Below are 22,862 nucleotides of genomic sequence, written 5' to 3'. Positions count from 1 at the left end.
AGGTCGTGGTGGATGGCAAAGAGGCCAAAATGCAAACAGTAATGTTGAATGCTACTACTGTGGTAAAATGGGTCATATGGCTAAAGCCTGCTATAAAAAGCAGAATGACATCATGAATGGAAAACTGCAACAAGGGAATTATGCATCTTCTAGTAGACAGGGTGATGACAGAAATGAGCATTTGTTTATGGTGCAGCACATGAATAATTCTGTGACAAGTGCAGAAGAAAGCAATGATGTATGGTATGTTGACTCAGGTGCATCAAACCACATGACAGGTCATGCAGAATGGATGGAGGATGCAAGGAAAATGAAAAAACCAGGATTTGTGGAGACTGGTGATGATACTGCACATCCTATTGTGCAGATTGGAAAATTTCCTTTGTCTATACAAGATGGGAAAAAGAAATACCTGTCAGATGTATTTCATGTCCCGAATATCACCAAGAATCTGGTTTCTGTTGGTCAAATGGTTGAGCAGGGCTTGCAGGTCAGATTTAATCCTCATGGATGCTTTATTGAGGATATGAAAAATAAAGGTCGCTTGATAGCAAAAGAAAATAAGAAGGGCAGAATGTTTACGTTGGATGCAGACATGCCTGAATTGAGTGCAGCAATGTTTGCACATGGGACCGGTGTAGTTGCAGATATTGATATCTGGCATAAACGCATTGGTCATGTTAATGTACAGCGACTTAAATCAATGCAGGCCCAAAATATTGTTGCAGGATTGCCCAAATTCAAGGTTGCAGAAATGCATAAGGTATGTGAAGCCTGTCAGTTTGGAAAACAAGCAAGGAAACCATTTCCTAGACATGTTCAAGAGAGTGAGAAGCCATTGGAATTAATCCACTCTGATGTGTAGACTACTAAAGCTGCATCTCTTGGAGGCTGTCATTATTTTGTCACTTTTATTGATGACTATAACAGAAAAGTTTGGGTGTATTTTATGAAAAAGAAAAGTGAAGTTTTTGAGCACTTCAAAACTCTTAAAGCTATGGTTGAAAAAGAAACAGGCATGCACATAAAATGCCTAAGGTCAGATGGAGAGGGAGAGTACCTCTCAAATGAGTTTGCAAGGTTCCTGCAGGAGCATGGCATAAAGCAGCAATATTCATGCAGTCATACCCCACAACAAAATGGAATTGCAAAAAGGAAAAACAGGCATATTGGAGAGGTATCTCGTGCCATGCTCAATGAAAAAGACTTGCCAGATTTTTATTGGGCTGAAGCAGTTGCTACAGCAGTCTACATAATGAACAGGACTCCCACTGCAGCAATACATGGAATGACTCCAGAGGAGAGGTATACTGGTAGGAAACCAAATATTTCTCATTTGAAAATTTTTTGTTGCATTGCCTATGTACATGTGCCAGATGAGTTGAAATCCAAGTTGGATCCAAAAGCTGAGAAGTACATCTTTATTGGTTACTCTCTGCAGCAAAAATGGTATAGATGCTATAACCCTTCTACTCGTAAGTTTACAGTGAGCAGAGATGTTTTTGATGAGATGAGTAGCTGGTATAAACCAGTAAATGTGATTAATGATGTAGATGCACAAAATGGTAATGCTGCACAGAATTCACAGCAGCAGTCACAAAATATTAGTAGACCTGGAGCGTCCTCTAGCAGTGGTTCACATTCTTCGCCATGGACAGGCAGATTGAGATCAGGAGAATCTTCTCAAAGTAATGCAGATAGTGGTATGCAGGTATCACGAAAAGGAAAAGAGAAGGTTGATCAGCCCATGTTTGATGTGAATGCAGGTCACTCTTATATGGATGGTGAATCCAGTGGCTCAGAACACAGCATTGATGATGAGTTGGGTATTCCTTCTATTATTACACCTGGAGTAAGGAAGACCAGGGATGTTTTGAGAGCACCTGGGAGTGAACCTACTTTGCGCAGGTCTACGAGAGCTAGGTATCCTGTGGATAGGCTAAAATATGATGGATTTACAGCCATTCACTATGCATATATGGTCAAAGTGATACAGGAACCAGAACCCACTTCTTTTGAGCAAGCCATGGGAAAAGAAAAATGGGAGAAAGCCATGGATGAAGAAATGGATGCCTTGGAAGCAAATGCTACATGGGAATTGGTACCTTTGCCTAAAGGTAAAAATGCAATTGGCTGTAAGTGAGTTTATAAGGTGAAGCACAATGCAGATGGTTCTGTGAACAGATACAAGGCAAGATTAGTAGTCAAGAGGTATGCACAAACATATGGCATTGACTATGAAGAAACATTCAGTCCGGTTGCAAGGATGGCAACCGTAAGAGCAGTCATTGCTATGGCTGCATCAAAGGGATGGTCTTTACATCAGATGGATGTAAAGAATGCCTTCTTGCATGGTGATTTGCAAGAGGAGGTCTATATGGAGCAGCCACCAGATTATGTGCATGTTGTTCATCCTGAGTTTGTTTGCAAGTTGAAGAAAGCCTTGTATGGCTTGAAGCAAGCACCTAGAGCATGGTCTGATAAAATAGGACAGTATCTTGTCACTATTGGCTTTCAGATTTCCAAGGCAGATTTCTCACTTTATGTGAGAAAAACAGAGAAAGGTATTATGCTACTTGTCATTTATGTTGATGATTTGATTATGACAGGTGACAGTGATGAAGATATCCTTCATGTGAAAATGCTATTGAAGCAGAAGTTTGAGGAATTTGGGAGAGCTGCGTTATTTCTTGGACATTGAGGTGATTAGATCACCAAGTGGGATACAGCTCTTGCAGAGGCAGTATGGATTGGACATGCTGTCCAAATATGGGATGACAGGCTATAAGCCTATTTCAGTTCCTTTGGAGCAGAATGTGAAGCTGAGCACAAATGCAGGTGAGCTTCTAGAAGACCCTACTATGTACAGACGCATAGTAGGAAGTTTGATTTATATGACTATTACCAAGCCATGCTGTTGGATTGGTAAGTCAGTTTATGCAGGCTCCAAGGAAACCACATTTGGATGCGGCTAGACACATACTCAGGTATGTGAAGTCCACATTGCAATATGGACTATTTTATGAGACTGGGGTTCAGATACAGTTGCATGGATACACTGATGCTGATTGGGCTGGTAGCATTTCTGATAGACGATCTACCAGTGGATATGTGTTCTCTTTTGGGAGTGCTGCAGTCACTTGGAGCAGCAAGAAACAGCCTGCAGTTGCCTTGTCGAGCACAGAGGCTGAGTACAGGGGTGCAGCAATGGCTGCATATGAGATAGCTTGGTTGCATAAGCTACTTTATGATATGCATCAGTCTACAGATGGGCCAGTTGTCATTTATTGTGACAACATGACCAGTATACACTTGGCAAATAACCCAATCTATCATGCTAGAACAAAGCACATTGAGGTGCATTATCACTATGTGCGGGAGAGGGTTTTACTTGGTCTTATTAATCTAGTTTATGTCAGCACAGAGGATCGGGTAGCTGACATATTCACGAAGGCATTGGGCGCAGAGAAGCTGCGCAAGTTCAGAGACCTGCTTGGTGTGCAGGAATTGGGATTGAGCTCGAGGGGGAGTGTTGAGATATCGAGCTCCACTCGTGATACGCCAGGGTGACCGTTGTGTATTTATGTCACCGACTTGTCAGTTGCAGACACGGTTGATACACCGCCCATGAATAATAGCTACATGACAGCTATCCTTATCTACTCTAGTTCGTGGCTCAGTTAGTATGCCACCTTAGTTAGTTGAGTTTGGTTTGAGACCCATATATAGGGTTCTTCTATTTCTTTGTATGAGAGTTCTTTTGGCTTACACAACTAAGAAGAAGAAAACTATTTTCAGCCTCCACCCTTGTGTGTATTCCCCCATTGTGCAAGCAAGAAAGCTACAAGTGAGACTCCTTCCTTCTCTCCCACAATCTTGACACAACGAAGCCACCATGTCTTACGTGTCAAGGCACAACTAGCTTGCCCACTCAAATAGGTCCGTCTGCTCCATAGAAGCTAGTGATAGTCATAGAGCTAGCTCACTGCTCAAACTTCGTTCATCAAGTCCTCCATGTAAAGTTTGACCCAGTGATCCACAACCTGCATCAACCATGCAGTTGAAATCTTTGTACATAGGCAGCCGCAAATGACAATCTGAAGGAATGAAGAAGACCACTACTTTATCATGGAACTAAGGAACAAGTCAAACAGCAGTAAAGACCACAAACATTGCAATTCAGCCCACAACCTCTATACAGCTAAGAACAGCAGCATCCTGATTTCACCTCCATACATCCCAAAAGTGGTCTGAACAGCAGCAGATCTGATTGCAACAGCAGAAATCATCACTTGCAGTGACTGCAAACAACCCAACCATCAGCGATAAACAATACAAAGCAGATTCCGGTCTGGAAAGCACACAAAACCGGCATGATTCATGATAACACAAACACATAATCAAAAGGCAAATTGTAAAAGCATTAGATACAAATTCGTGTTCCCAATAACTGTAGTCAGTAGTAGCATGAACAAAAGTAAGATGCAAACAACAGTTCTATGAGCATGAGCAAAGAATAAAAGAGGAGAGTAAAATCACACTGCTAAATGGATGTGAACAAGCCACTTAGAGCAAAATTTTCACAAACGGGAAATGCAAGCAGCATAAGCAGTCAGACCTATTGAGCTAAGAAATGCATTACATGTTGATTAGCTACTTAAACACCCCCAAAACAAGCTTAATTTAATGAAAACCCTAAAATGGGGAGCAGTTTGAGAGAGTTCAGTGAAACGCTAATTTGGGAGGGACAATACTCATCTATAAATAGATAGGCAGCCCCCATTCAATCTCAATCCCATCTCTGCAGGTTCCTCACCCTTGAGTGCAGATTTCAGCCATCAGACCACACACACGTGGCTGTCCAGCCCCAACGACTGCTGCCACACCTTCCCTCTACTCCATTTGCACCTCCAATGTATAGGCGACAGCTGACAGCCCATCTCCCTCATCATGCAACCTACTGCTGCTGCGTGTGGACCTCTCCATCACTTGGCGACAACTGGCAACTGCATCTACAGCTTGCGTTTGGTGTCTTCTCTCCAAGCAACAGCTCCTCCCCAGGCGACAGTTGCCAACCCTCTTCCACACTTGTCTAGCCTATGTTTGGTGCTCCATGCCCTCCTGACACCTACATTTGCTGCACCCTCTACATCCTACACTCCAACTGGTGGTGACAGACTTGGGATCCATCTCTGATGGACGTCACTCTCTGACACATACTCTGCCCTTGGGCACACTATACATTCTTACATTCATTTACAGCATTCATTCATTTCAGAGTTGTGTTCTTTCTCTCCCTTCTTCTGTTTGTGTTTGAGTTTTTGTATTTGAGTTTTTGTGTTTAGGGTTTGAGTTTTGCATTCCGTGTCTATGTTTGTCTCGTTGTGCTTTTGGCATGGTCGTACACTCTGTGTTTCCTCAATGCAAACCCTAGCGGTACCTCCACACTCTTCTTCACAAGACTGACATATTGGGCCCTACCACAGTCACTCTCCTGCCACCACAATGCCACATGGCACTCTCTGTTGCTGGTCAACCATTCCCAAAACTGCTTGGAAGTACACTAGGAGAATCCATCTTGCACCTTCCATGTCCACAAACTGTCCAGACTAAAGGTGTACTGCAGGTCACAACAATCACAAGAATGCAGTTGAAGGGACAAAGTTTGAGTCATCAAGGTTTAAGGCAGGCAACAGTGAGTGAAGGATGCTGAACCAGTCCTAAAGTTGCTATTTGGCTTTTTGGCATTGCTATGCCACTTCTATTACGAAAACCACCCTGATGGTTTTAGCTGTAGGTGTTTTACTCGAGACATTTCTTCATTTGTTGTGTTATGGTTTTTTGATAATCAAGAAGGCATTTCTCAAGCCAAATGGCAGTTGCCAACAGCCACAGATCGGTTGGGACTGTCCAACTGCTCAACACTCTTGAATCTTCAATGAATCTTTTAGAGAATAACCAAGACATGTTTTCAATCAATATAGGGGTAAGCTGAATGCCAGGATAACCAAGCATCCTGCAATTGACGGAAAATTCTATGAACCAACGGATAGACATGACCAATTCAGACTCTCTCTCTCTGTCTATACAAGGCCAACCGTAGCTCATTCTACCTCAGAGAATCTCATTTTGTCATCAACCTCATCACAAGAATTATTTCTTAGTGTGTACTGAGGATTCTCCATGGTCTCTATTGTTTTCAAAGTGCTTGGCTCTCCCACATCCCTACATATTATGAGGTTTAAATCCTCATTGTTTTGAATCATTATCTTCTACCTTGTGTTATGCTGTCCTCCAAGCATCCACATTTCATCGTTCCACATGGTATAAGCAACATCACATAGCCCCTACTGTGGAGGTCTACTCTGTCATCGATCTCACGATGAGAATGTGTTCTTAGTCACATACTTCGAAGACTTCATGAAAGCCCCTTGGTTTTCTACAACCATCCACCTCACAGAAGAGGGGCTATGACAACACACCGCCAAAAGCAACGTCCTACGCTTACAACAATCCTAAGCCCAAGTGCATACCTCAAGCATTAGACGACATGTTAGTGCGTTACCATTACATGTCATCAAACTAGTGCAAGTACAACAATCACAATGAAATTTCATTGAGTTTCATAATCAATCCCAAAAAGTTTCATCTTTCCAAAAGAGTATTGCAATGACCTGCACACTCAAATTGTTATCTCACCTCCAAAATGGCATGAAATTCCTCTTTGGAAGTTGATAGCCTTTCGGTGTCAGTCGAATCAACAACATAAATCACAGCCTGTGTGTTGGGAAAGTAACAGCGCCAGTATGGTCTACAAATACCATAAAAGAGTATAAGAATAACATACTTCTACAAGAACTACCAGAATCATAAGTGTAAACAATGCATAAAACTATGAATGTTCTAAACAAACAGCATTGACACATAAATACATATAACACTAAAAATCCTTCCATCAAAAATATGACATGGTAAAGGAGAGGCCTAAATGCACAAGGCCTTGAGCATTCAATCACAATGGTAAATTCTGTAAGCATCAGTGCAGCTGGTAACACAAATTACAAGTTTGCAAAAAAGGTCATGATCATTGTTTACAACAAATCACAACAATTGCCCTGTAGTATATATATCTGTATGCAAGAACAATTGCTCTGTAGTATATACATCTGTATGCAAGAACAATGCAAAGATGAGATGAGCACAGCCATTTCTAGACCCCCATATCCACTAAACTAAATTGCTATGTAGTCTTTCACCTCATTCAGTAGTTTTTTGGTTCAAAGATGTTACAGTCAAGTCCTATAATTTGGCTGTTTTGATTCCAATACTATCTCCATTGATGTTTGCTGACTCTACATCAAATACAATCTCCATGGATGTTACAGTCAAGTCCTCTAATTTGACTGTTTTGATTCCAAATACAATCTCCATCGATGTTTGCTAACTCTACATCAAATGGAGTAGACACTCCAATATTATTCTCTAATTTAATCTAGGCAAAGTAGCATGTTACTGGAATGATCTCCTACTTAGGAACTGATTCATATTGGTTAATTTACCAGCTTCTTTCTGAAAATTCTGTCAAGAACAGCAATAGCTTAGACACTCCTTTGGCTCATCATCCATCTCAAAAGAAGATTATTTTACCACAGTTCTGCAGTTAGGTGCAAAGGTGGCCAGAAGCTTTCACAAAATTGGAAAAAAAAAAGTGTTTCGAAAGAATGAACAAGCACAAGAATGCTGACCTGATGCTTGTTTGACCTCCTGCCAAATAACCAAAACAAAGTGTACAAATCAAAATTCCAAGGTTAAGCAAGCTCTCTTTCACCACCTTAGTGAATTATGAAAAAACACCAAACAAAGAAATATGTTTTACCTAGATCCCACACTTGAAACTTTATGTTGTTATACTGGACAGTTTCAACATTAAACCCAATAGCTGCAGTAAGAAAAACAAAATGTAATTAGAATACTCATCAACCGAATATTAGCTCAAAGAGAAAGATAAATAGAAAAGCATGCAGGTCCCAATAAAGCTGTTCACCTGAAGCTGTAGAGTAGTTTGACAATTATTTAAAATAATTGGTCAACCATCTTGTCAAGCATTTTCAGAAATATTTCTTCAATGAGAGGGTAATCAAATATTTCTACTGAGACATGAGCCATGTTAAGGAAATCTACAAGCACTCAAGTCTTACATGGGAACAAGAAATCTGGATTGACTCTGAATACAAAGCAACATGGCTAAGGCTGCTTTACATTTTTCCTATAAAGACCATGTTTAAAAAATGTGATTTACTCCTAGAGATTTGGGCATTCAGGGTCATGCATGCGCAGTTGCCAGTGCCAGATGTGCGCTCGGCTATTAACAAGACCGAGGAAATGGTTGATTCCGAAAATGTATGCTAGAGTTAATGGCAATCTGGATATGCAAATTGGGAGTTTTATTTCACCAGATTAGAATAAAACTTTTCATTAAAGGCTGAAGTTTGGGAAGAATAACTTGCTTTTTATGTTCAGGCCAAAATTTGGGCATCTCTTGTGAGTTTGGGCAACCATTTGAAAGTTTAGGTAGTCCCCAATTTTGATAAATAAGGCAAAAGCATGGAATATTTTTGCATGCCTGTTTGGAAGGTGTAAACTGCCATTTTCATCTAGTTCTCTCTATTCAAGGCTGCATCCACCTGGGACAACCATTTTAAGTTGGCTGTCTAACTCACAGGCTGCAAATGAAATTCAGGGATTAGTTCCACATTTGAGATAACCATCCTCGGTCAATTGCCTTATTTTTTGGGAATGGACTCATAGAGACAGCTTGTTTTTGAGGGTAGTATTTTTGTGTCATAGCAGAAGTATGCTCTTAAATTGTTGGAATAGTATTGCACAAGTCAAACGCGGCCTATGGCCACGCCTCTCAATCCCACTCTCCACTTATCTAAGGATACTCTCTATAGGTCTCTTGTAGGGAAGATTCTTTGGTTAATTCACACTAGGGCTAGATATAGCATACTCAATGAGTTTGCTTAGTATTTCACTATACCTAGAATGCCACATTGGACTGCTTGTTTACATGTTTTGAGATACCTTCAATGTACCTATTCTCATAGATTGACTTTTTTCATGGTTTGTGCTTGTAGGGTTACACTAATTTCAATTGTGGACACCTTGCATTCCCACAGTGGCTACCTTTCTTCCTTGGACATGGCTCCCATCTCTTGGTCCAACCATAAATAGGAGATGATGGCGGCTTCCACAGCCGAAGCTAAGTATAGGGTTTTTTACAATGGCACCACCAAGGCCATCTATCTAAGAAGCTTGTTGCCAACACTTTAGTTCCCTTGTGTTGTTCCGACTATTATCTATTGCAATAACCAAAGTGCGATTGCACTGGCTAGTAATCCCATCATCACCCCGCGGACAAGGTGTATTGGAGTACACTTCCACTTCACTAGAGAGCATATTGCACTAGGCACTATTTGCCCAAAGTCTATGACTTCATGTTGTTGAGAAAACCTTCACCTGCAATTTGCGTTTTTTTGCATTTTTGTGTTTTGCGTTTAGGGTTTGCAGCCCCAAAAAGGGGCACTATCCTAGACTAATTGTGCCTATTTATAGGCCGCTCTCTCATTCAGTCCTTACGGCTGATTCATTCAATATGTCACCTCTTCCCTCCAGCCTCTCCACTACCCTCACACCCCTTTAGGAGGACATTGCGGTTCGTGGTTCGTGGATATCTTCATCACCTTCCTTGTGCTACAGCACCTTTGTTCCCTTGTATCACATTCACTCCATGATTCAAATCTTCATCATTCCATTCATCAAAGTTTCTTCTCTCTTCCCTTCTCTTCTCCATGTTTGCCGAGTTCACTCCGTGTTCCTCCCCACAAACCCTACTGTCTCGCTGGTACGTCATCTTTTGGCATGGTATCAGAGCTGGATCTGCTCAAATAACGGCAAAGATCTTCCACTCCAGTGAAGGCAAAGACCAGTGGCGGGTTCAACATCCACTTTTCTTCTTCCACTGCATCAACATCTCGTTTTTGCAGGTTTCAAGTGTTTTCAGCTTGCTGCCCACGCCCCTTTCGTGGAGGACATCGCAATCTCAGCTGTCCCTTGTTGTCATCTACACTCTGACGCCTATTTCCAGCCTTCCACCCGCAGTTTGCAGCTATTTACAGCAAAGCAACCGTTGCTGATCACTCTCCATTCAGAAAATAATCTCGTTTTTGAAGATTTCAGGTATTTCAGCTTGCTGTCCATACCCCGGACGTGGAGGATATCGCGGTCTAAGCTGGCCATTGCTATCTATAACAGTTTGGCGCCTATTTCCAGCCTACCACATACTGTTTGGAGCTAATTTCAGCATACTGACTATTGCTGCTGGTTTTTCCTACGTTTTTAGTCTCTCTCTCTTCTCCTCATCAAAGAAGACAAAGACCGGTGGCGGGTTCAGCATCAACATTTGATTTCTCTATCATTTTTGTTACGCATTGGGAGATATCCTTCTTCTCCCTCCCACCCTCCCTTATCCAATTTACCACACCGATACCATGGCGTCTCCCCAACAGATTGCCCTTCTACTAGGTGTTCCTACTACGGCACGAACGGTCATCTCACCAAAGACTGTCGACATTGACCTTTACTCCCCACCCCTCCGAAGTATATGCATCTTCCACCACGCACTCCTGGTGCCACCTCTCCTTTCTGAGCCACAAAGATTGTTCTACATCAGCTATCAGAGTATTATGCTCAAGGCCATAAGCCGCACCCAATGCACACTAAGTCCTTTCGAGCACATGGAGGCTCTAAGACCTTACGAGGCAATAATCCCTCTTGGAGACCACCCCACAGTGCGGAGGTTTCCCCCACCCACTTCGGGTACAGTGGCTTCCCCGACCCACATATCCTACACAGTCCACTCTTCTGAGAGCTCGTGCTTGTTCCCCACCCTTGGCTCATCCTGAGCCTCCTCCTTCCCCACCCTTTTCCACTCAGATTCAAGAGGCCACTTCTGGGTGCTTTCCGACTGCTTCTTCCAAGCCCCAGATATCTTCTTTGGCACGATCAGCGGCATTTCCTTCGTCATCAAATGCTTCGTTGTCCGTGAGCCATGAGTGGTTGGATTCCCTCTTAAACTAGGATTCAGAGGGGGATTTTCTTACTTGGCCCTCAAAGAGGGCTTCCGATTCTTCTTCGGCTTCAAAGGGGGCTCCTACTTCTACTCCTTCCGATTCAAAGAGGGACCCTATGTGCCATGAAGTACTTCACATACCACCACCTTTCACTTTTGAGGAGTGGCTCTCTTTTGAAAAGTCGTTTCCTCTACTCATACCCAAGATCTAGAGGATCTACCTAGATCGGGACCCTTGGATCTTCAGCAGCGACTTGGTGGCTAGGCCTTTGTATTCCTTCGAGCGTGGAGTCATGGAGCTAGTGGCTTCTCTCCCGAGGTTGAGTTTCAGGTTCTACAACTCATCATGTCTCCTGATTATCTTCAAAGGTCTCCTTTCAGGTAGTATTCTCAAATTACATGGTGGAGCTTCTTCTTCCCTTGGTCAGCATGGAACCACCTCCCGAGATCGAGTACGGGCATATCCTTATGGTTCTCGGCACCACACAAAGTCCGACATTCCTCCTATGCATTGCATGTTTTCATCTTTGTACTAGGGCGCTTGGGCAAGTGAACAATTTCCCCACGAGAAACATTGTCCAAGCGGCACCTACTACATGAGCATTCCTCAGCATGTAGGATTGCATCTCCACCTTACTATTCTCTTGTTCCCCTTTTTGGGCCTAAGAGGGGGTGTTGAGAAACCCTTCATCCGCAGTTTGCGTTTTTTTGTGTTTCTGCGTTTTGCATTTAGGGTTTGCAACCCTAAAAAGAGCCGCCATCCTAGACTATCTGTGCCTATTTATAGGCCGCTCTCTCATTCATTCCTTACGGCTGATTCATTCAGTCTGTCACCTCCTCTCCAACCTCTCCACTAGCCTCACACCCCTTTAGGACACTGCGGTTCGTGGTCCGTGGCTGTCCTCATCATCTTCCTTGTGCTACGGCACCCTTGTTCCCTTGTATCACATTCACTACATGATTCAAATCTTCATCATTCCATTCATCAGGGTTTCTTCTCTCTTCCCTTCTCTTCTCCATGTTTGCCGGGTTCACTCCGTGTTCCTACCTGCAAACCCTGCTATCTCGTTGATACGTCATCTTTTGACACATGTGACAATTTTGCAAACATATTGACCAAGGTGGTCAATTGGCTGGTTCTACATTACCTACTTTCCAAGATCGGCTTCGGTACACCCTCCTCTATTGCTTCAATCTAAACGGGGAGAGTGACTCCCTCCAGCTTTCCCTTTCAATTTGAGAAGAGACAGCTTTTCTCTTGATACTAATAGGGTATTTACAGTTTGATTCACACACAATCTATTTATTTTGTACTTTGTATCATCGTACGCATCATTAGAATGATCATGATTGCAAAAGGGCACTTGGGCAAATAAACAATTCCCCTAGGAGAACACTATCCAAGTGGCACCATTGCATAGCATTTTACATAAGTATGATTACTTGTATGGCCTCTTGCATAACTCAAATACATCAGCATTCTATTCTTATAAACATGTAATTGTGCCCATTTCTCCCTTTTAGGTCTTTGGAGTGGTTGACTCTACATCCACCATATTCATGGCATTGCACATGGCACTCTCCAAAGGCAGTCTCTCTTGCTTACTTAGCTCGCCAAGCTTGCTTCTGCAGATCTTTTTTGCTTCTACCACATACTCCTCACACACCACTTTTCTTCATCATTGGCACCCAATAGTGGTAGAGTTAGCTTGTGTATGATGTGAAGGTCTTGGGGTTGACCATCCCCTATTCTTCTCCCTTTGGGATGTCAAAAGATGACGTATCAGCGAGACAGTAGGGTTTGCAGGGAGGAACACGGAGTGAACTTGGTAAACATGGAGAAGAGAAGAGGAGAGAAGAAGCTCTGATGAATGGAATGATGTTCTGATGAATGGAATGATGTTCTGAATCATGGAGTGAATGTGATACAAGGGAACAAGGGTGCTATAGCACAAGGAAGATGATGAAGACAGCCACGGACCACAAACCTGAAATCGCAATGTCCGCCTAAAGGGGTGTGAGGGTAGTGGAGAGGCTGGAGATAAGAGGTGACGGACTGAATGAGTCAGCCGTAAGGAATGAATGAGAGAGTGGCCTATAAATAGGCACAGTCAGTCTAGGATGGCACCCCTTTTTAGGGCTGCAAACCCCAAACGCAAAACGCAAAAACACAAAAAAACGCAAACTGCAGGTGAAGGGTGAAGGTGTCCGAGTGCAGTGATGCAGAAGCGTAGGACAAAGACAGAGAGAGTGAACACATAGAGGAGAGAGAGAGAGAGAGAGAGAGAGAGGAGATAGTGTAAACGCAGAAAATCTGCGGTGTAGTAAGCTGTATAAGAGTGCAGAAATACACAAGGGGGCAGAGAAAATATCTGCGTATGTCTCCGACTTGATGACCTCAATCTCTGTCAGCCCGAGCACAATCTGTCTCAGTCAACAGATCTCAAGATCAAAATCTGAAATCATTGAATAAGCTGACTGTAATAAAATAATGCATAAAAACAGTCCGACTGCACTGCAGGCTGCCACATGGCACCTGCACAGTCTGCAGCCTGTCCAGGGGATGACTCAAATGCTAACACCCCCTCTTAGATCCTGGACGAGGCATCAGACTGAGGGATCAGGAATGCTGCCAAAGAAGAGCCTGGGGAAGCGCCTTTGTAAACAAATCTGCAAGATTATCCTTTGTCTTGCAATACTCCGCATCAATGGTCCCATCCAGAAGCTTCTCCCAAATGAAATGATATTGGATCTCAATGTGCTTCGTCCGGGCATGGAATACGAGATTCCATACCAAGGCAATGCAACTCTCATTGTCGCACTGCAGAAGAGTAGGACGAGTTTGGGGACAGCTAGGCTCCTCCAACAATCGCCAAAGCCAAACAACCTCACATGTGGTGGAAGACGCAACCCGATACTCTACCTCAATAGAAGAAAGGGCTACCGTGGGTTGCTTCTTGCTACTCCAAGAGATAACACCTGTACCCAAGATAAAATAGTAGCTTGTAGTAGACCGTCGGTGGTCCACATCGCCAGCCCAATCCAAGTCACTCCAACCTGCAAGAACCAAATCTAAAGCATCCACCTGCGGGATAAGAAATCCCTAAGTCAGAGGTCCCCCTCAAATACCGAAGAATCCTCAATGCAGCCTGCCAATGCACCTGTTTGGGTTCCGTCATGAACCCTGCCAAAAGACCCACAGCAAAACAAAGATCAACACGAGTGTTGAGAAGCCAAATCAAGGATCCAATCAACTGATGGTAGCGTAAACCATCCATCACGAGAGAATCTGAGTGTGAAGTGGCCTTCCAACTCGGATCCATAGGAGTAGTAATGGGCCGACAAGTCTCCATCTCAAAAGTCACCAAGAGCTCCTGAATTTACCTCTACTAAGAGATGAAAATTCCCCTCTGAGACTCATAAATCTCCTGACCCAAGAAGAAATGAAGAAGCCCCAAATCCGTCATCTCGAATGCCTGATGTAAAGCTGTGTTGGTCTCTCGGACCTTTTGTGCATGATCCCCTGTCAAAATCAAATTATCAATATATAACACGAACAACACACGACCAACCTCAGAAGTGTGCACATAAAGCTGCAGATTGGCCTTGGAGCACCGATATCCCAACATCAACTGAAGAAACGAGTCAATCTTCTCGTTCCATGCATGCGGAGCCTGCTTGAGGCCATACAAGGCCGCCTTCAACCTGTAAACTTTCCCATCCGAGGATCCAAAGCCAGGAGGCTACTCAACATAGATCTCCTCCTGCAAGTCACCATTCAGAAAGACCGACTTCACATCCAACTAATAAACAGGCCATCTCCTATAGCCAGCCAAGGCAAGAACACCTCGAATAGTCGCCATACGAGCAGTGGGGGCAAAAGTATCATGGAAATCAATGCCTGGGCGTTGAGCAAAACCTTTAGCAACAAGGCGAGCCTTGTGCTTGTCCAAAGAAGCATCGCTAAGGTACTTGGTCTTGAAGACCCACTTGACACTAATCACCTTCTTGTGAGAGGAACGAGGCACAAGAGACCAAGTGCCATTCCTCTCAATAGCCTCCAACTCGGCTTCCATGGCCTTCCACCAATGATCAGACTGCAAAGCCTTCTTCACTGAAGTGGGCTCTCGATCCTGCATAACACGGGTCAGTAAACAATAGTTGGAGCAAACAAGCTCTGAAAAATGTGTATGATTCCTCCGTGACCTCCGCGGTCCATCCTACGGTTCCCACTCCTCAAGGACCCCCTTGATCCCTAAATCTCCGAGTGTGTCACGGGCCCAACGAGGAGGAGGACAAACCTCTCCCCGTCGCTTTCCATCTGCTGAAGACTCAGGAATATCCACCAGCGGAAGCTCCTCGAGGGTGGCCGGTGGAAGAGAAGACTCTGAATCCGAATAAGAATCTCCATCAAGGGGCTCTGGCTTCAAAGAAACTGTCTCGGGAGCCCAACTCTTCCCTGGATCTCCAAGGACGGGGTGCTCCTCACCCCCCTCTGTGGCCGGTACTTCCACGAACCGCACATCTCGGCTCGTGTAGACATCCCACTTAACGGGATCAAACAAACGATAACCTTGGGATTGGGAGCTATAGCCAACAAAAACCTATCGTCGGGAAGCCGCCTCGAACTTATCACGCTGCGTCTTCGGAATGTGCACATAAGCGTCACACCCAAAGATCCTGAAATAAGAGACATCATGCTTAGTCCCGAAGTAAGCCTCAAAAGGTATCATCTTGTCAACAGCCGAAGTGGGAGATTGATTAAGGATGTGAATTGTGGTAGCCGCTGCCTCGGCCTACAAAAACTGAGGTGTCTGTCGGTGCTCCATCATGGTGCGTGCCATCTCGATCACACTTCGGTAAGCTCCTGGTGAATGCCCCTATCTACACAAAAACGAGCAAACTCATTAGACATAAATTCAACTTCCTTGTCTGAATGCAAGGTCTTCAGTCGCCGGCCAGAACGGTTCTCCTCAAAGAGAAGCCAATCTTTGAAATGAGAGAAAGCCTCTAACTTCAAAATCAAAAAATAGGCCCAAGTCATCCTACTGTAGTCATCTACGATCAACATGAAGTACAAGCTCCCCTTCAGGGACTCGGTCCTCATCGGGCCACAAAGATCCGTAGATACAAGCTCCATGGGTGAAGTAGACCGCCTAGAAGCTTTGTTGGGAATCGCATCTCAAGGCAGTTTCCCACGAATGCAGGAGACACATGGCTAATGGCTCACCACTATGTCCGGCAATCCTCGGACAAACAACCCTCACGATGCCTTTCGAATGTACTCATACTTCAGGTGGCCAAACCGAGCATGCCATAACTCGGACTGTGTTTGAGAAGTAAGAAAAAGAGAAGTAAGAGCTGAAGAAGACTTCAATTTCTAGACGTCATTCTCCTCATACCCTACAGAGAGAACCTTCCTCAATCCACGATCAAGGACTCGAACAGTATCCCTGTCAAACTCCACCAAGAGGCCAAGAGCACGAATCTTATGAACCGAAAGTAAATGATATCCCAATCCTGGAATATGCAACACCTTAGAGGTATGGGTACCACCACGTCCATCTGGAATAAGCTACATCTCACCCCGCACAGCAATAGACACATAAGAGATGTCTCCAATGAGAATCTGCCCACGCAAAGGTCGCAAATGGGCAACACCAACAGAAGGAATCATGTGCCGTAAGGCACCACTATCCACAATTCACTCTCGCGCCTCGGGAGTTGTCATCGCAGCATCAGAAGTCTTCAATGTAGAGTCCTCAATGACTGCTAAGTGTAGAAAAGCAGCTAATGAGGGTGTAGCCACTGCTCCAGAATCCTTCGTGTCCTTCTTGGTATCCTTCTTGTCTTTGTCGGGGCAATCCTTCTTCCAGTGACCGGTCTTTCCACAAATATGGCAAGTCAATTCCTTCTCCTTGTCCATCTTGGATTTGTTGTCCTCCTTCTTTTGGTCCTTCCCCTTCTTCTGAGAGGCTTGACCAGCCAATGCCTCAGATTTGGAAGCATTCTGTCCCTTCAATTGTTCCTCCTGGGCCAAGACCATAGGAACCAACTCTTCCCACCGAAGAGTCGACTCCCGCCTTGAAGCAATAAGATCATAATAAAAAATATTGAATCGTGGCGACAACTGGGATAGTAATGTGATCGCCATATCTTCGGAGAAAATAGGCTTTCCCACATTTTGAGCCTGCATCTGAAGTTGTCGAAGCTTGTTGATGTATTCCCGAAGCGAAGAAGACTTATTTACAAACAAAGTCCGCATCTGCACCTCCAAAGAAAACCTCTTCATCAGGGCCATCCGATTGTACATCTGATCAAGCTCCAATCATATCTCACGAGCCACCGTCAAGTGCTCGATGTGAGCTATCACGGCTATGGTGCAAGACAAACAAAAAAGATCGAATCCTGACATTCAGTTTATCCCAATGAGACTGGGCCTTGGTCAACTCCACACGAGCATTGGAAGTGGAAGAGAGTTTGGACTCATCCCTCACCGAGGGCCTGTTAATCTCCTCCATCAATAGTTCCGCCAAATCATAAGACTCTAAAATGGCCAACATCATCACCCACCAGGTGCGGTAATTGTCACCATCAAGCTTTTGATCTGTTGGAAGAGCCGGTAGGACAGGCACGTCTTGTCCATGATTGCTTGGAACTTCAAATCAGTAATACAAAAGGGGGCATAGGAAATATCTGTGTATGTCTCTGACTTGATGACCTCGATCTCCGTCAGAGAGAGTGAACACAGAGAGAAAAGCGAGAGAGAAAAGGAGAGTGTGAACTCAGAAAATCTGTGGTGTAGTATGCTGTATAAGAGTGCAGAAATACACAAGGGGGCATAGGAAATATCTACATATGTCTCCGACTTGATGACCTCGATCTCCGTCAGCCCGAGCACAGTCCGTCTCAGCCAACAGATCTCAAGATCAAAATCTGAAATCACTGAATAATATGTAAACAATGTGCTAGAGAACTACTATACAAAGCAGAAATAAAAGGCATAAAATAAACAAGTCGGTTGCATTAAATGCAACCAACTACAATAAAATAATACCTATAAACAGTCCGACTGCATTACAAGCTGCCATGTGGCACCTGCGCAGCCTGCAACCTATCCAAGGGATGACTCAAATGCTAATAGAAGGGTTTCTCAACACCCCCTCTCAAGCCCAAAAAGGGGAACAAGAGAAGAGTAGAGGTGGAGATGCAATGCTACATGCTAAAGAATGCTCATATAGTAGGTGCCGCTTGGACAGTGTCCCTTGTGGAAAAATTGTTCACTTGCCCAAGTGCCCTAGTACAAAGATGATAAAAACATGCAATGAATAGGAAGAATGTCCGACTTTGTGTGGTGCTGAGAACCATAAGGATATGCACATGTGGGCAACTGTCGCTACTTCTCAATGGAGTGAACCGAGAAGCCGAAGAAAAGTAAGGAGTTGAGCAGCCACCATCTCTCAAAGGAGTGGATTGACAAGGAAACGGTATTAAACAATAATTCTCTCTCGATGGAGCGGATTGCAAAACCGCGGGCCATGGTAGCCACTGTGCTCGAAAATAAGTGGGAGAAGACTGCCGCTGGCATTGCGACAATCTCCAGGAGGTCGTAGTGCCAATCAATCCTCCATGTGCTCAAAAGGACTTAGTGCGCATCGGATGTGTCTTATTGCCTTGAGCATAGTACTCTAATAGCCAATGCAAAACAATCTCTATGGCCCAAAAAGGAGAGGTGGCACAAGGAGTGCCTGGTGGAAGACGCATATACTCCAAGGGAGTAGGGAGCAAAGGTCAAAGTCGGCAATCTTCGATGGGATGACTATTTGTGCCGTAGTAGAAGCACCCAGTAGTCTGGCCATCTGTTGGTAAAGAAGCCATGGGTATCGATATGCCTTGCTAAAGAAGGAAGAGGTCAGCCACGAACCATGAACCGCAATGTCCACCTCAAGGGGTGTGAGGGCAATGTGAAGCACGAACCGCAATGTCCGCCTCAAGGGATGGGAGGGCAATGGAAGGGCTCAAAGTGTACTGCCAACAGGAGGAGGATGCTGCTAGCAATAAGAGGTCGTAACCAGTCAGCATGCTGAAATGTAGGCTGGAAACAAGCGCCAAACTGTTGTAGACAGCAATGGCCAGCTTAGACCGTGATGTCCTCCGCGTCCGGGGTGCGGGCAACAAGCTGAAATACCTAAAATCTGCAAAAACGAGATTGTTTTCTGAACGGAGAGTGATCAGCAACAGTCACTTTGCTGTAAATAGTTGCAAACTATGGGTCTTCTCTTTCTCTCTCTTTCCATCTTTGTGCAATCTCCACTCTTCTTGCAACTCTGATACAAGACATGTATCTATTGAATTGAAGTGCACACATACTACTTAAATGTAAAAGTTGCACAACACAACAAACAAAATCTAAGCAAAGGGTAGAGAGTACACAAAATTTTAAAAAAGAACTAAGATTTCTATCTATCCATGCACTTCCACTCTAAAGTTGAGATGGAGATCTAGGCAAATTCTAGGTGAAGATTGTTAAGCTTTAACTGTATAAATTTTGACTCGATGAAAGAATGGATGATAATGGTTTTGAGAAGGCCTCCTTTTTATAACCTACGTAGGTGGTCAAATCAGCCTGTCTCACATTCCATATCATTAACCCTTACTAGTCCACTAGGATCCAAGGAATATTCCCTTTACCATCACATCAATGGTGCTCTCCCAACACTCCCCCCCCCCTTCCGCCAACCTCTTGGGACCCAAAATAAGAGTCCCTGATAACTCCCACACCCCACAACTCGATACAGTGTGCCTTGAGTTACTACCAACTTAACTACTCTATCTAACCCATAGGCTAAACCCACATAGGTCACATTTTTAACACTCAGTCACATGGATCTCATCTGACAAACAAGTCAAGACCCAACCAATGTTTGGGCTCCCACATGGCTTCTCCTCATAATGGAGGCCTTCAAACTTTGAGCACCATAGAGCATTGGTAGAACCTTACAAGGTTGGGGCATTGAGCATATCTAATATTCAAGACAGGTATCATATACATACCATACACCAATTCAATAACCGGTTCCCATGTGACAATAGAAAACTTGAGTTGACTCTTGTTATACGTGGAGAATCTGCAAATAATAGGAGGCCACTCGTGCCAATAGCAAACTACCTTCAGCTAATTGGGCAATTGGCAGCTCGGTCATGGCTTTAGATTGATCACTCGGTCCATTTGAAGGCAGTTGACACACATCCCAGCAATTATTTAGGCAAACGGATAGGTATATGAACCTTAGAGTATATGTGGGAAGATCTGACAAACTGTCCAGAATTGAACCAAGTGCAGAAGGGCATGTTTAGTTAGCTGGTCAAGGCGACCTGATCTGGTTGTTTCAATTTTAGACTGCCACGTAGTGTTGCCATGTCATCAAACTTGCTATGTTACCAGTTGCCGCATCTGCAGATTCTCCGTTTTCGATTGTCCTGATTTGAAGTCTGGCCTCTATTTTCTCACCAGAACTTGGAAAAAAGAACTGCGTATGCCAACTGGACAAGCACCACACCTTGACGACATGATCGTCTTTGATGCAGGCCATTCTGGTCAAGCCTCAGCAACACCTTCTAGAGCTAAAGCTTTGATGCGGGCAATGGCTGTGACACATCAGCAACACATAGGCAACACCTTCTAGAGCTAACATTATTGCATTAAGCACGGACAGGAAAATACATGATGAACTGCATGCATGGACAATCGCATTCTCTGATGCGTAGAATTGAATAGCATAAGCTGCATACATACAAATTCTTATCTCTACAATCGTCGGTGCCAATGTGCAAACCGAATCCGAGTACAACAAAGGCGAACCACTGATCTATATTGAAAGGAAATCGCAAGGGGGATATGCATAGGTGCGAAAGCTTACTTGGAATGGTGGAAACCACTTCACCGACCTGTAGACGGTCTGCAAGAACAGAATTAAGTACGACAAATGCACTAAAACGATAGATCAAGGATTCAGATCTGCCATTTTGAGCTGCTAGTTTGAGAAAAGGATACAAAGAATGGTGGTCTTCCCGGCATTGTCCAGTCCCAGGACTAGTATTCGGGCCTCTTTTTCCCCGAAGAGAGAAGAAAAGAGGCGAGAAAGGAACATCCCCATCCTGATTTGTTTGGCTCTCTCTCTCTCTCTTTGTCTGTGCACCTTTGGTTTTGCTGACACGGTCTTGATTCTTCGATCTTCCACACAGTAGGTGGAATGGCCGCTTGATCAAAACACAGGCAGCCTGTGCATCTTGAGACGAAGCCTGCTGCCTTACACAATAAAAATCCGTGAAGACCAGGACTCAGTAAAAGGAGATCGACGCATCATTTTCGTGCGGTAAGAGTCTCTCTCTCTCTCTGTGTGCTGTCCTTGTCAGAGGTTATATTTTCGCTCTTTTAAACGTTCACTAAATGTAGGGCTCAATCCCAAGTGGAAGACCCGCAATCTTCACATCTATAAAATTTATACACACTTGCCAACTTACACTAGCCCAATTGGTCTAAAGGGTGTGTGAGTTGAGCTCAAGGGCATGGCCCAGCTAGTTAGAGCTCACAACTATGCACATGCATTCAAAATCTAGCCTCCTTAGAAGAACAACCCTCGTCTGATATATTGCCACATTAGTTAAAAAAGGGTGTGTGAGCTACTAAAGATCTCTAGTTGAGAACCCAAAATAGACGGCTCTGTAATGTCCTACTCTTGAGGATGCTCTACACTTAAATGAGAAAGGTTTGATTACCAATCAATTGTATTAGAAAACTCTTGAAAAACTTATCTCCCAACCTCTAAGCTTCAAGTTGATCCAATTTAGACACCTTGGATGTATCTAAGATACATAAGTTTAGGAAATCTCAAGCATTAATCATTTTCCAACCATAGCTTTAAGGTGATCCCACTAGACAAGCAAGATGTAAGTAGCAACTTTGTATTAAATGCTAGCATTTATAACCAAACTACCTAATTTTAAGCCTTCAAAGGCCTAAAGTCTAGTTTTGAATGTGATTTTATTGAGATCCTCCTTGTCAAGGGATTCGAATGCAATTATGATGACTCATTCCAACCCCCTATGGATGCAAACCTCCTCCATCTACTTGGGACCATGTAGCTATGCCCCCTTATTAGGCAAGACTAGCATGGAGGTAGTAGTGCTCTCTAGGGGCAAGACTAACATCTAGGTAGTAGTGCGTCAAATTATTTCTATTGAATGCTCACTTATGTAGCATTGTTAAGCTATAGTCCTAGAGTTTTGCTTATTATAAGGAGATGAGTGTGAGGCCAATATCATACCATGAAGACTAAGACTTTGAAATTTTGAATGAGGGGGAGGCTATTGTGGCTAGACTTACTAAGTATGAATGCATTAACTTCTTAAGTAACATTACAATGGTTTGTGCACTTGCTTGTATAGTTTCTCCCTTATGCAATATGTTGAGAATCTTTGTGGCACTTCTTGTTGGGTACACTATGTGTCGTGTTAGCCTCCTATTCTTTGTCCCATATCTCTCTGCATTACATCAAATTGCTACATTTGTAGAATGTGAAATGTCATTGCACTTTTTAAAATAGAATATGCATGTGCCTTATTTTCCTAGTGCATAATCTAAGCTGTTTATATACCTTGAAATTGTTGTCATGGTGTCATGCCTAAACACTTGTCTTCTTCCTACTTGTACAATTCACAATTAGCCATC

The 22,862-nt window shown here is 43.8% G+C and overlaps 1 protein-coding gene across 2 annotated transcripts in view; it reads right to left on the bottom strand.

Moving 5' to 3' along the window:
- Positions 1-21,579, bottom strand: part of ARF3 (ADP-ribosylation factor 3) — a 41,850-nt gene extending 20,271 nt beyond the window's left edge. Inside the window, exons 1-6 of one of the 2 annotated variants that reach the window (XM_087692619.1) lie at positions 21,186-21,579; positions 21,052-21,090; positions 7,877-7,939; positions 7,746-7,764; positions 6,700-6,811; positions 4,179-4,301 (exon numbers count right to left, since the gene is read on the bottom strand). In XM_087692619.1, the coding sequence (XP_087548745.1) occupies positions 4,194-4,301; positions 6,700-6,811; positions 7,746-7,764; positions 7,877-7,939; positions 21,052-21,090; positions 21,186-21,288 (444 nt within the window). In that variant the 5' untranslated portion in view covers positions 21,289-21,579 and the 3' untranslated portion in view covers positions 4,179-4,193. Of the gene's footprint in view, positions 1-4,178; positions 4,302-6,699; positions 6,812-7,745; positions 7,765-7,876; positions 7,940-21,051; positions 21,091-21,185 lie in introns of those variants that run through there. The other variant, XM_087692610.1, reaches the window with a different exon arrangement.
- Positions 21,580-22,862: the final 1,283 nt, after the last annotated feature.

This window comes from Lygodium microphyllum, chromosome 2 (genome assembly GCF_053477565.2).
Source record: "Lygodium microphyllum isolate KBCC chromosome 2, Lygodium_microphyllum_v1.1.10, whole genome shotgun sequence".
Taxonomy (NCBI): domain Eukaryota; kingdom Viridiplantae; phylum Streptophyta; class Polypodiopsida; order Schizaeales; family Lygodiaceae; genus Lygodium; species Lygodium microphyllum.
The sequence above is the reverse complement of the archived record's forward strand: the minus strand, read 5'-3'. Positions and strand labels throughout refer to the sequence as shown.